The sequence below is a fragment of the Sinohyriopsis cumingii genome, chromosome 15 (assembly GCF_028554795.1).
Source record: "Sinohyriopsis cumingii isolate HCF-2022 chromosome 15, ASM2855479v2, whole genome shotgun sequence".
NCBI classification, from domain to species: domain Eukaryota; kingdom Metazoa; phylum Mollusca; class Bivalvia; order Unionida; family Unionidae; genus Sinohyriopsis; species Sinohyriopsis cumingii.
In genome coordinates, this window is record NC_142975.1 from 73,050,950 (window position 1) to 73,066,598 (window position 15,649).

At 34.3% G+C, this 15,649-nt stretch overlaps 1 protein-coding gene across 1 annotated transcript in view; it reads left to right on the forward strand.

Annotated features, from left to right (window-relative positions):
• Positions 1-15,649, forward strand: part of LOC149782064 (zinc finger protein castor homolog 1-like) — a 98,402-nt gene that overhangs the window by 27,653 nt on the left and 55,100 nt on the right. The window contains exon 2 of the mRNA XM_089933490.1: positions 13,258-14,592. Coding sequence (XP_089789616.1) covers positions 13,308-14,592 — 1,285 coding nt within the window. The 5' untranslated portion in view covers positions 13,258-13,307. The remainder of the gene's footprint in view (positions 1-13,257; positions 14,593-15,649) is intronic.

A 15,649-nucleotide genomic window follows, 5' to 3' on the forward strand; every position in this document is an offset into this window, starting at 1 on the left:
AATGATCCAGATTTTACATCCAATATAGCCACCATAGTGGTCATCTTGAAAATCTTTTCAAAATTCAACAGCTCAAAAGAAAAAAAATGGCCTTGGATTCCTGGAAATTCTTTTTGTGGGCCAAAAGGCGTCAATCCCTTCAAGGGAATCTTGGTTTTATGTGCAAGAGGTGGGGAGGAATTTGCCTCCTAAATGTTTATTCGTCAAAAAAAATCCTTTTATAAGTAAACATTCACTGTAGCATCTGTCATTAAAATTAGTGGGGCTGTAACATTCAAGACCAAGTTCTAATAAATAACCTTTTCACATTGAAGAATAATGATTTCTGATTGGTTGATACCAAGGAGAGAGTCATTAATGAATTTTACACACCTTATTATGGATGACAATATTAGATTTTTTAAAACCTATTTTAACTATTTGGACTTAACATTTTTGACAAAAACCTAATGTTAACACAATTAAGCAAAGAATGGTTGAGGTAGACAGTCATCTAAAATTAGATAGACATGTTTGTAAGTGGAGAACCTCTATTTTTTTGTTTTGATTTTCATTCCATTATAGCAATTTTTAATTATTTTATATAGTTTTGAATTTATTTGTTCTTTTTTTGATCTTTTGGGTCCGTAGTACAAATCAATTCATTGCACTCTATCTTAACCTTGAATAATCCCAAGAGTCTGAGTGGTCTAAGGTACTTAGCCTTTACGGATTACTGACATCTCATTTCTGTATGCATGGGTATGAGTCTAAGCTCTGCCAACATGGGTATGTGAGAAGGATTGCCAGTACATTCTCATGGGTTCTTGGTTCTTGGGTTTTCTTGGGTTATTCACCAAATATATTAACCACCATTATAACATATTATGTGTAGAAAAATGACACTAAACAAACACAACCACTGCGGCATCTGTAAACAAAAAACTAGTTTATATACTATTCTCCCAGGTTTTGGAGAGGGACTCTGGACTTACGTTTTTAGAATCCAACAGGGAGCTTCAGTAGGAATGAGAAATCAAAGGCAAAAAACAAAAACTCGGCATGTGCCGAGAAATTTGTTTTCTTTCACTTTTTTGTTTTTATTTTTTCTTCATTTTTTGGGTAGAAGTTTCACTATTAATTTTATTTCTAGAATTTTTTTGGGCATTGATGGCTCAATATCATCACAAACTGAATACAGAAATCAGTTTTTATATGGCTTTATATCCGTGCAAAATGATATAAAATCCTGACTGATTATAATTAAAATCCATGCTGTAACAAAGATTTCTTGGAAATGTGTGATGGAAATCTTATCGCAGTTTCAGAATCTGTAAAAATGCCCTTCTTCATATTATCTGTACACATGATTTTGTCTTATATCAAAACATGTTGCGGCATGTTACTGTTAGGAAGTTGACCTTCGAGTCAGGCTCAAGTCCACTGTTTATTTGGATGTAATTAAAGTTGTACGTTGTTGTAAAATCAGCAGGTACCATGCAGTAAGAAATTATGTGATCATTACAATATGCTGCTTAGATATTATGAACTCGTTAAGAGACTGGTGTTAAAATGGCTTGGTTGCGACCCCTGTCTGCTATTAAGTAATGTGAAAATAATTCTTATACAGTTTTGTTGATCACAGTAACAGCCCTGAGACAGAAAGTAATAAAATAGAAGAAAACAGTATTCAAGACTTTTGAAAAATCTTTATCGATTTACAGCCTGCCATAAATCGGCAGCACAATCTTTCTCTTGCTTAAAACTGATGTGATCTCAAAAATGGAGTCATGCTAGAAAAATTCACCTGGTAACATACCGGTACCCTTTTATATATATTTGATAGGAGATGACTGATCTTCAGCCTTTGCAGATTTGATGACTTGTTATATATGGATTTTGTTTGTGAAAAGGTACATATGTATGGTGTTGTGTAAGCTCAGTACAGAAGTAGGCTTACATTTGTACAGCTTTACACTGGCAATTCTACTGGTTTTAATTGTATACAGAAGAAACAATATGGAGTGGAGGGAGCAAAAGAGAGAGATGAATGTATAAAAGCAATACTATAATATAGTTTACATGTTGAGAAAAACAGTACAGTGAGAAAGTTGCAGTTTTTTTTAGCAAAAACAAAAGTCATCTTACTTTGAGTATCTTTAAAAAGTTTCCATTTCTTTTCCATTGAACTTTATTTATTTTAATGAAAACCCATTGATGGTACATGTATCTCATATCAGTTATGCAGAATCAAGTGAAAAACTAAAGTTGAAGGAAGTTTATTTTTAGAATATTTGCATGCATAATTAAATTGTTGGCTAAAATTAGTATGAAATTAATAAGTTCACTATGATTTTGTATACATTTTAAATCCATTTTTGTTTCTGTGAAAAAATTCTTGAACTTTCGAAAATCTTGGAACATGCATTTACAACATTCTTGTTATTTATTGCCAAAAAATCACACTGAGATATACAAAGAATTTTACATTTATTTAAAACCTTTTGGTTGCTACAATACATTATTCAGCAAAGAAATATATGTAACTAACATACATACATGTACTTAAGGTCTTTTTCTATCCAATCTTAACATACAAAAAATTTTGTCTCTATATAATTTTTTCATTGTTTTAGAGAAGTTATTCCTGAGTCAGTAATTTATTTTCTCTGCAATTGAAAAAGCAACAACATTCTAGTATCTGCATGGAAAAAAAATATTTATATTCAATTTATGAATTCTCTGTGACATGCAGTTGCTTTTAGAGAACAAATGGGCACCTGCTCTTTTTTATCTATTTCAAGTTCAAACTTCATTCTCTTTATTTAAATTTCTGTTTACCGATTTCACATTCAGTGCATGAATAAACATATATCCACCAGTTTTAAGCCACTCTCAACATAGCTTTTTATGATGATTTTTTTAGTTATGAATTCTGTTTTCAAATCCAATATAAAACAAAAAAATATTTGAAGTTTATTCGTTCTTTTGAGCTTTACTATTTGATAGAACTATAAATGGTAATATCCCATAATTTTGTAAAACTCTCCGGTAATCCATCAGGTCATTACTGTTGTTATTATACATAGTAGTACTTTTTTAATATGGTAGTGCATTCTTCAACTGATAATTTCAGATAATTAAAATAATTCTTTTTATCAATCATGAGTTTATTTTCATAGGTTAATTATTGTGGTATATATTTTTCTAGTTCTCGTTTTCTTTTTTCAAGATAGTTTTCGCATCATATATTTCTTCTCCTTCAGTTTTCAGCTTTCTTATGACCTAACTTTTCTAATTTTGTGTCTCTCTGCAAGCAAAGCATCTACCTTGCTTTCAGTCTTAAGATACACTTTTTAGTTTGCTAATCATATATTTTTCTAGTTTCTCACTCGCCTTATCTAGTTTTTTTTCTCATAATCTTCACTTACATTTTATACAGTAGAACCTGTCTTGAAAGACCTGACCTGTCTGCCAAAAAATAATGGTCTCTCAAGACAGATGGTCTCTCATGGCAGGTATTAACATTATATAACAATAAATCTGTGCATGGAGATCTTTGTTTCTCAAAACAAGTGGTTTCTCATAGTGGTCTCTCAAGACAGGTTTTACTATTTTACTCTTGCTGCCTTAATTTGTCTCCATTTCCAACCACGTTCTTGTTTTCCTAGATGCAGACTTTATAGTTTTATTTCCAGATAGTACCTTTTATCAGTTTCCGTTTTTACATCAGTATCAGCTGCAGTGGTGTTTTGTTTTTCTTCATAATTGCTGTAACCTCATCTTCTCTTATTTGCTTCTACTCCTGATCCGGCTGGAGTAGCTATTATTTTGCGGACAGGTTTTAGTGCCAGGTTATTTTTCCCATACTTTTGTGTGTAATAACCTTTACTTGAGGACAGAACATCAGCATTTCCAACATGCCATTGATAAATCTAGTACTGGTATACATTCAGCAGTGGCATTTTTTATATATAATGTATTAATGTAGACATATAAATGTCTATAACGTATGGCTAAAAATCCTAAATTTATTCAAGTCAAAGTAGAAAAAGTCAAGATTTAACTGATCTAAATTTTGATTATACAATTATTATAGAAAAATAGAATCTTTTTCTGTATAAGATCTGACTCCTTGCTTTGTTAAGGGTACATGCTAATTACCTCAGTACATGCTAATTACCTTAGTCTGATGTGGTTAACATAATTTGTACTCGTTAGTACTTGTTAAAAGTAACTAACACTGAAAGTGCCATTTACATGTATCACTTGATACTTAGACAGTCTAGTAAACTGATTGTGTACTTGACACCTTCCTGTACCCGAGTTTTCTACTTAAACTGCATTAAACTTGAATTTTTTAATGGTTTCCCGGAGTCAAGTATTCAAACAGTTTATTTTTCTTTAAAGTGGCACTCTTTCTAGAATTAAAATATTGATTGGTCCATGTATGGAGAAGGTGCTAAGTACATTAAGTACATGCTATGTAAATGTTTTTCTTTGAGAACTGGACACAGGCTTCCAATTAGGACATGCATCTGTTTATGTGGAAAATGTCTAGCATAAAGGTAGCAGTTTGTTTTCATTGCAAAATGTGACCTTGAATTGTAATAATTAATGCACAGCTTTCGTCAATTCATCATTTTATTTACAACTTCAAGGTCGAGACCATCTCTGCTATTTATGAAACAAGGATTGACTGAGAAGTTTCAATTGCATCAAGCTAATTTTCATTTGTAACTCCTTGGACAATCCTGTAATCAAGCCAGTCGTAGAAGTAGCCTTTGTTGTCCAAAACAATTGCAGTTTCTTTTTGTGGGGAAATTTCTGTTGAACAAAATGTATGATTCTGCACTGACATATATTTGAAGCATGTTTTTGTTCATGGAAATAGCAGAGGATGCTCCATTTGTTCAGTATATATGCTATTGTTATTGCCAAATTTGCCACATTAGGTGTCAGTATGCAACTGAAGCTACAAGATATCGTTCAGTTATAACTAGTTGATGAATGCTATAAGCAGTTGATTGCTTAAAGATTTGTTTTTTGGGCAGCAGTCTGAAAGAAACTTTGAGAAATAAGTTCATAAAATAAGTTACTGTATATACTCACTTATAAGTCAGGTTCTACTGCAGAAAAGATAGACCCTGATATGCCATTGCATAATGTCCTAGCGTATAAGGGTCCAAGTTTTTTTCTGTCTACTAATTAATCCTAACAAACTGCATAGACCCTGAGCTACTGGCACATATGTGATGGATATGCAGTTTGTGTGTGTACCCAGCCTCTAAGCAAGTACATATGGTAGTCTGCTTTTGCAGGGTTTATCTAATTGAGATGATCATGACATTATGCTGTTATCAATATGACATCACTTGTTACCTTAGGGTATCCTTTATTTGGAGTTACCTGGCTCAGCAGCACAAGTGGGTTATTGGGTTCCAAGGCAATTGGAGTAAATTGTATCAAAGAACTTTGAAATTAGGGAAAGGTTATAGGTACAGTTGTTTGATAACAGGGATGTATTGACTTGTATCTGTTCTTAAATAATGAACATGAAAAAAGTCAGAAATAATTGTAATAATCACAATAACAGTCTTTTGAAAGAAAATAAGAAAAACAATGACAATTATACAAGCTTTGTGGAAATCATTACTGATTTACAACCTGCTGTAACTCTGCAGTAAGGAATTGTGTTGTAGAAAAACTGATGTGATCTCAGTCATTGTATCATTCTTGAGAAATTTACCAACATACCATTTTTGTGTATTTGATTAGATGAGTCTTTAATATTCACGTTGTGCAGTTTGATCAATTTTTCACTTATGAGTCAGATGTTATTTAATTGGCAGTTTATGACAGAATACTATTTCCCATACTTATTTATTTAATGACCCTTGCTTTCAGATGGATAGTGAAAGAGTAGCATGTTGTCCTGGTGGTTTAAGGTGTTTCCCTTTACAGATCACTGACATCTCTCTTATGTAAATTCGAGTCTTGGGGTTCAGCCTAAGTGTGGGTATGTGAGAAAGCCTGCCAGTAGCTTTCTGTGGGTGGTTCTTACCAGTGTTTTCCCAGGTTCTTCTTCTACCAGATATATTGACTGCCATGTGTAGCTTATTTTGTGCTGAAAAATGATGTTAATCCCGTAACAAAACAACAACCAAGGGTAGCACAGAAATGATGCATACCAACCTATACATTTTTGAGGATGATGGTCTTGATCTCTAGCTATGTGAAAATATTTGTATTTCAAAAAGTGAAATACGAATTCACAGAGGATTGTCCTTTAATTGATTCACATCCAATAACCATCTCCAATTACATGTATTTATATATACACCTATAGTTTCCTATATTCAGAACAATAATTTTGATCAGTTTTGCAGAGGTATTGAGTAATTATTGCAGATTATTATAAGAACTAGGATATTTGGCCAGTGTGCATGTAAAGATGATTTACAGATGAGCAGGTTTGGAGAAGTTTCATTCTGAAACACCATATTTGCTTGCCTATAGGTCCATCAACCTGCAGCCTGCATAGATTCAGATCTCCTATCAAATGTTCTTGCAGATCTGGGTCTATGCAGTTTGTTGGGATTAATCAGTACAACAAACAACATAGACTCTGATGTGCCAGTACACTTTGCTGCTACTTATCAGGATCTATGTAGTTTGCAATTGGACCTGACCTATAATCTGGTACATGTATAAATCTGTAAGATTTTAAATGTCAGTTTTAAACCAGTGCAAGAAATAAACTGGAAATGTTATTTTGGAATGCATGCAAGTGCTGAACATGATTATCTCTTTTTGTACAAAGCATGGAGACAATCAAATCAACATATTCCCATGTAATTAAAAGATGCAAGGATTTGTTTCATGCTTTCCCATAGTCATACCAAAATTAAGAATTAACTATGATCTCTGAGGTAGCACAGGTAGTATGTACATGTATTGGTATGGTCATAAAAAACCCTACTCATTTGATCTTAATTTGCATGAGAAACAAAGTTCTCTTGCACAGAACAGACTTCAGTTGAATTTGCTCTGATCCAGATTCTTTCAGTGTTGTGGATCTTATTAATGCATCCTTTGTCCACTCTGTTCATAATTGCCCAAAAGCTCTTTTTCTGCCTGTAGTTTAAAGACAATGCAGTAAAGACCACTGCTATAAAAGACTACCTGTCTTGAGAGGCCAGATTCTAAGGGTTGAGAGGCCAGATTCTATGGGTTGATTTATTAATCGTATAGTGTTATGACCAGACATGAGTGATCACTTACGAGAGACCAGCATTTTTATAGCAGTAGGTTTAAGATGGTATTTCAAGACAGGGAGCTTCAGTAGCTCATTCAGTCGAGTGCTTGATTCCTAATCCAAGGGTCACAGGTTTAATACCCACCCCGGCCAACCCAAATTGGCAATCTAGGTATATCCATGGGATAGGCTCTTAGCTCCCATTTCCTTCGCATGAGATAATCAATGATCTGTTCAGATTGCTGCCAAAACTACCAAATGCAAAAAAAAACTTTTATTGCTGCTCCAACTTATAAAATCCTGCAACATTATTTTAAACTAGTGTTCAATGGACATATTGCATTACCTTTGAGGGTACACTATACAGTGATAGGTAAGCACATAAAAAATGTTATAAACACAAAATATACTGAATTCTTTGATGTGAAACACATTAATATTGGTTTTTGTCAGCCAATAAATGAATTAAGTTAGGAAAAAAAGAGTAAGTAGCAATGATAGAACCAGATTCAACCATGGTTAATGGATACACAAAGCATGGTACATGGATACATAAACTATCATACATAGAGCAATAAACCATTGTACATGGATACATAAACCATCATACAGAGAGCAGTAAACCATTGTACATGGATAAATAACCATCATACATAGAGCAATAAACCATTGTATATGCATACATTACCGTCATACATAGAGCAATAAACCATTGTACATAGATACATAACTGTCATACACAGAGCAATAAACCATTGTACATAGATACATAACTGTCATACACAGAGCAATAAACCATTGTACATAGATACATAACTGTCATACACAGAGCAATAAACCATTGTACATAGATACATAACTGTCATACACAGAGCAATAAACCATTGTACATGGATACATAAACCATCATACGTAGAGCAATAAGCCATTATACATGGATACATAACCATCATACACAGATCAATAAACCATTGTACAGGGATACATAACTCATACATAGACCAATAAACAATTGTACATCCAGGATACATAACCATCATACACAGAGCAATAAACCACTGTACATGGATACATAACTGTCATACACAGAGCAATAAACCATTGTACATGGATACATGAACCATTATACTTCGATACATTATAGTGTTCAGTTAAAGATGTAAAAAAATGTAAGTAAAAAGTATTTTTTCAGATTCTTTGGGGATTTTGTTAGTGCTCTTACCATATTCGTTGGAAGTGTATCTATAAACATTGTCCTGTTCCATTCCTTCCATCAAGAATTTAATTGAAGCTATCCAGTATATTTTGAAGGTTTATTCACTGGTTTTTAATGGCACTGTCAACTGTCAACACTTCAATGCCTACGAGTATATATTATGCTGAGGAAATTGGAGCTAATTGGCTTTCTCAGGGACAGATCATTAGGCAGCCAATCAACATAAGCCTGGGTGGGTATTGAACCTGCCACCCTTGGATTACAAGTCCTGTGTTTTACCAATTGAGCTACACAACTCAGTTTTTTAGAACTTCCATGATTTAAATTTGATATGAAGCTATATATAAAGAAGGATTTGGCCTTGTTCTATTTTCAACATACTATAATCAATTTGTAGCCCTCGTTTGATATGGTACTTTGGACTTGTATACTGAATCTCACTGAGTTTTTTTCTTCTTCAAGTTGCACCATGCTAGTATTGAATTTATTTAATATAGAAATGAGTCGTGCTCAGTTTTATCACTACCAAATAAAGGCATTTCATGTGAAAAGTATTCAGATTATGGTGTGTATGTATATATATATATATATATATATATATATATATATATATATATATATATATATATATATATATATATATATATATATGTGTGTGTGTGTGTGTATGTGTGTGCTTTGGACATCTTTAGTTTTTCTCAGAATAGGAAAAATAAAAAAGAACATGTAGATTCAATTTTATACATGCAAATAATCAGTAGAAATAATTCCTTTGGCTTACAGCCTTAATATTTTGTTTACCTTTCAAGGTTATTGTATTTCTTTATTTTGTAGGTTTCTAATTGGGAAATTGTCTTTTTAATCATTAATCTTTAATTTTTTTAAGTGGTAGTTTCTGATTATTAAACTTCAGGAAGAGTTGGATTTTGACTTAGCATGTAAATATGTGCGTATGGATCAGATTTGTTATATACTTTTCTTACGATCAGTCCTTTCTTAAAAAAGTAGTGTTTCAAATATATACATTTTCATAAATCCTACAGTTTATTTTCTAGGTATCAAATTTCAGTTTTTGCCACAAGTCTTAAAAAGTGTGACCATCCCCATTTCATGTCAAATTGAAATGATTACAGTACAGTGCAGGTTCACTATGCTTCATCAGGTTTGTCCAAATTTACCCCTTTGACATTTAATTTTCCATGGGAAATACATTAAATCATAAGCGCTGTTTTCAGTATATCAATCAATAATAAGTGAGTCACCAGATTTTTGTGGTGGTGGGGGGACTGTACTTAAATTTACATGTGGTTTTCAGAAAAAACTGTTGTGTACTAGATAGATGATGTATTTACTTGGTTTAGATGGCTAGAGTTTTGTAACAGCTTGTACATGTAAGTGTGGATATTGAATAACTGATGGGACAAATATTTGAGGAATCTTACGTATTTACTTGAACTTAGTCAACAGAGGGAGTAGGAAGACATTTTTTTTTAATGTCTCATGAAACATTTTTATTAGTTTAATAGCAGTTGTGTTCTTACTGTTTTACATCTTTGTATTTCATGTCAAAATTAAGCATTTACCTTGCCTAAAAATAAATACAGAGGTTCAAATCACTGTAAAGCTTCTCAGTTTACTGCTGTCCTGTTAATAATACACAAATCCCACTAAATTCATAAAATTTTGTTTTATTATTGATTAATTTATCTCGCTAACTTGATCAGATTTTGTTTTATCATAGCTTCTGAATTTGTCTATTTTTTTGTTTTTGCTGTTGAATATGAGTTATGTGGGGATTTTCAAAAATGGGATGCCATAACATTCTTAAAAACTGGTCAATGTTATACTGATGTGACATATAGTGAGGGAATACTGTACTTATGATCTCAGTGTGAATGGCATCAATCGAGTTGTGGCCTGCCCAGACAGTATTTATATATAAAAAATTGCAGCTTTAAGAATTTTTTTAAAAACATTTAAAAATTTGCCCCCTGGTGCTTACCTTCATCAAGCAGATTCATTTTGATCTCATCCCTTGAGAATGTATTGACATCAGTGTTATTAAGCCAACCGAAAAAATGTATGTTGCTGGTCAGCAGTCCATCCCTGTTTCTCATTTCCAACCCTTGCACTTTTTCCCCCCATGGTAAAAAAATCACATTTTATATATATATAATGTTTAAGAAATAAAAAAAGGACATGCCTACCCAAATTTTAAAACCAGTAAAAAAAAATTCTTGGCTTCATGGTCTTATCATCCCAGTTTAAATGATGTCAAAAAGATGCTCAGCTTGTTGTATTCAGCTAAATTGTTTTACATTACTCTTCTTGACAGGTATAAATACTGTTTCTCTTTTCTTTAAAAATGTGAATTGGCATACTTGTTTTCATTAATTATTTTATTTAATAATGGTCAGCACTTGCAGGATAGCCTTGTGTTTTCATTTCACTTATTTTTTTTAACGTAAGACCCTGTTTTGGCTATTCATTGCAGGCTAAAGATTGACTCAGTTCTACTAAAGATGTTATGAGTGCAGATTAGGGGTTCATTTGGAACATCTCGAGGTTTTCTGCTGTGGCAAAAATTCTCCATGGGTATGATTGTATGGGTAAACATACATTGCATGCAGATGGAGCTACCTGACCATAACCACTATCATTATACACGGAGAATACTCAATGTCACCAATTTCTGCGTTTTATGAAAAAAAACTCATGAATTTTAAAACGTGTCATATTTAATGAAGTGAATGAAGGTTTAAATTCTGTACTGAGAATGCGTTTTTGATATTAGAAATCCAAACAATGACTGCTTCATGACATGAAGTCACAAGTAACATTGTGATGCATTGGCTACCCCAACTTTGAATGGTTTTCCTGTCACATGTAAATGACAGATGCCGTCAATGTAAATTGTGATAGCCTGTCTGCATGGACTCGAAGAAAAATGGTGGCATTCAGTATGTTAAACTGGAAACAAAATGGGTGAGCCATATTTGATGTGACAGTAGTTCAGGCAATCAGAGCTGTGATGTTTCTCAGTTTGCAGGAAAACTGAGTTGTTCCAAATGATCTAGGTCTATAGGGCTGCCTGTTGTGAATTTACGTAGTAATGCAGTAGTTTTACATATACTTGTATGACTAAAGGATTCCAGGAAAATGTACAAGGTACCATATATACTCACAAGTTGAGTCAAACTGCAAACAGCAAAGATCATGAGCTGCCGTAGCATAATGAGCCTGCAGATTAATGTCAGTTTTGTTTGTTCTAATGATTACATTTAACAAACTGCACAGACCCAGATCTGCCAGGGCATTATGCGATTGCAGACCTGGTTGTGTGCAGTTTGCAGTTGGGCACATCTTATAAGCATGTATATATGATATATCTATCACTTATATAAGATCAATAAAAAGCTTAAAGTTTCAGAAAATTAAATAAGTTTGGTTTTTTATATCTCAAACATGTCATTTAATAGACGAATGCAGGTGAAACATATAAACTTAAGGAAATGATGAGGAATACTATGGAAGTGACATATACGTGTGAAGTAACTTACCCTTTAGAGTTGAAATTTGTGAAGTATGATATTATGTTTGGGATTTTACAGCTTAAAATACAGGTTCACAAGTCAAAAATTATAAAATGAAAATCAAAACTGAGCTTTTGTTGTTGTAGGGTTAAACACCATTTTCAGCACAAGATAGGCTATATGTGGCGGCCAGAGTATAACTAGTGGAGGAAGAACCCTGAAAATCCCGGGAAAAACCACTGACCCACGAGAAGGTACTGGCAGGCTTTCTCATGTACCCACATTAGCCGAGCCTGAGACTCGAACCCACACAGACAGAAGTGAGATGGTAGTGATCCGGAATGGAGAGCACTTCATAGATCACTCAGCTACCCTGGACCCCTCAAAACTGAGCTGTAAAAGTATATTTCCTTTAATAAAAGTGATAATATTTTGGCATCAGTGTTCACACGAAGGTGTGGGAGGGAGTACAGTGGATGAGGAGGAAAGGAAATTGTGACTACATTAAAATCTGGATATAATAGCATCAGAAGTAATGCAGTTTTTTTGATATTTTGAAGTACACAGCAGTCTCAGCTGAGGTTCTATATAAATATTTCTTTGTTAATAATGAACATTTGGATAGATGTAATGCTGTTACTTTGGGTGTCTTTTGGGCATCATTGTATTCGTAGTACAGTTATCCATAGTATACAGTTTGATCCATGGCAGCTCAGTTGTTAGAGGGTCAGACTGGTAATCCAAAAGTCGTGGGTTCAGTACGAGTCCAAGCCAGCCCAAGTCAGCTGTCTCAGAGTGTCTTTTTGAAAAGCCAATAGCTCCCATTTCTTTGATATGATATAGCCCAAAAAATGTGTTATGTGTGCAATTAAAACCAATCCACTAACAGGAGTGACCTGTATTATTTTTCACATGTCAAAGAGACTATGTTCTTCTTCCATTTGAACAGACAAATAAACCCACATTATTCTCTCTGCTGAGTTACAATAGTAACGAAACCGGTCAGGAACAGGGGTTGACTAGGACACCCCAGCAGATGGGAGGGTTCACCTCCACATCCAAACAGTCATTATCTTCCCTGTGTCTTCTTCCATACTTATGACTTAAATAAAATAAAATCAATCATTGTATGATATTATTAATGCCATTTGATTTGACATGACATTTTCATTTTACAGAACTTCAAGTACTTTATGTTTTTAAACCTTTAGGGAAGAAAAACCTCAAGATTAATGAGTAAATTAGTAAGTTATTTTCCTTTTGGCTTTCAGAATGGATGCAGTCAGTACAGTGGAAGTGAGGGTTACCAGTAAATAAAAACATGGCCCTTCTTGGAAGTGGTAGGAAACTAAGATCTTTGGATGCCATCTGTGCCAAATTAAAACAAGAGGCTGAATCAACCCCAGACAGCAATCAAGAAGAAAACTCTCAAGATGTGCCAAAGACCAGAGAAGGTGAAACAAATGGAAAAAATGAAGATACAGAGGAGACGGAGTCCTTAGAAAGAGATGTTAATGAGACAAAGAAGAACGTGAATGAAACTGGTAAAAAGTCAGAAGGTGTCTTAAAGGTCAAGAAAGCTGCTAAAGAAAATATTGAAAATGGAATCAAAAATGATCAAGAAACTCATGGAAATTTTTATAATAAGGAGACTGAAGGCTGTGAGAAAGAAGAAAGCAGCAATACAGAAACAAACAAGTCCAGAATGCTGGAACATAGTCCAAATGTGGACTCTACCCCAATTGAATATAGTTGTCGGAAAGGTCGTCGAAAGGCAGCCACACCAAGAAGTATTACACAGGTTCAGAAACTTTACAACCAGTTTGATATAGATGAAAAAGATGAATTGGCAGAATATGAGATCAACAATCTGAACACAAATTTTCCACCTGACGAAGAAGAGTTGTATGACTCTGAAGAAAAGCAATCTAGTCCTTCAAGTTCTATTCAGGGTTCTTCAGTGTCTTTTGATGAATATTCAAAAGAAATTCAGGACGCTAACAATTCCAGTGACACTTTGAAACATTCCAAGGAAAAGTCAAGTAACCATTTCAAAGAATTTTCTTCTTCAATGCCTGTAACACATTCCAAATTGTCATCTTCACCTCTTGATCTGTCAATCAGCAATGGCTATGTTGCAAATGAAGATGATGATAACAGCACATCTATTGATCTTTCAGTCCGATCGAGTAATGATGGCAGAAAGGACTCTTCCAATTCAGAAGATAAAATGTCTTCACCTGCAGATTCTAAATCAGAAAGTGGAGACCATGCAGCAAATCTTAAAGATTATGCGGAGAATACAATGAATGAACTGCTCTCAATGTATGGACTGGGCGGAGTTGGGGAAGGAGGTGCGGGAGAAATTGAGTCTTTGGCAGGACAGGTTCCTTTGAAGAGCTTCACCCAAATGCTGCAAAAGGTCCACAACCTAATGGGATCTTCTCTGGGTGCAAAAATTCCACTAAAAATTCCTCAGCAGGGTCTTGTTGATGAGAGAAAGTCTGGCAACACCACTGGAAGTTCTAGCCTGGGGAAGCAGCAAAAGGGAATCTATGCTAACTATGTTCAGAACAGCACTACAGTTGGTGTTTCCAAATCAGAAGGTTTGTGTGATTTATTCAATAATTTAACACTGACAGTTTCTAAGGAGAGTTTGGAAAGGGTAAATTCATAACCAGACATTGGTGGTGGGGTGATGAGTCCTCAAGGGTTAAAAATAAAAATAGATATATCTATTCATCTGAAAAGTTATGCTCCCAGAAATGTTTAAATTTTTTGGCGCTAAATTGTGGGTTGAGACTTCGTCCCAGTCACCCTTTTCAAATCCTTTTCAACCCTTTTATGTCTCTAAGTTTCGATATTTTGGGCTTCATCACTTGAAAACTTGTAAACTTGTATTTTTGAATAGGAAGAGGTAGTTTTTCAATGGTGCTTGTTCTTAGGGACAACTTTTTTAAATAAAAATTCTGTTCATTTGACCGACATTTCGGTAAACATTTTAGTTGGTACTAGAATTGGTGGTTGAGGAGTTGCCTCCAGTTGTTTTTCATAGATGACTAGAACAACTTAAATGGTTTACCATTGCAATTAAATCCCTAAGCTTTTCACTGCATTTTCTAAAAAAGTCATTTTAATTGCGGTTTTTTGCATTTCCCTTTGATCCCCTCCCAGGGACCACAGACAAATGTGCCAATGATGTCACCTCTCTCACAAATCGTCACCTTTGGGGCAGTATAAATACAAAGTATCATTATTTCCACCTGGCAGTTTAGGATGATATATCTTCTTGGACAAATGAAGGGTATATTAATGTCCCTTGTGTTTTTTTTATTGTTGTTGTAGGGTTTAACGCCATTTTTCAGCATGCGATAGGCTATACATGGCGGCTAGTAATAATGGTGGAGGAAGAACCCGGGAAAACCCTGGAAAGAACCACTGACCCACGAGAAGCTACTGGCAAGCTTTCTCACATACCCACACTGGCTGAATCCGAGAATCGAACCCACGCAGACAGAGGTGAGATGGCAGTGATCCATAATGGAGAGCGCTTTAGACCACTCAGCCACTTGGTGCCCCCATGCTTTTTTTATATAAACTGGGGTAAGGATGGATGATGGAAAGAAACACGAAATTCAATAATATCATGCCAAAAAATAAAAT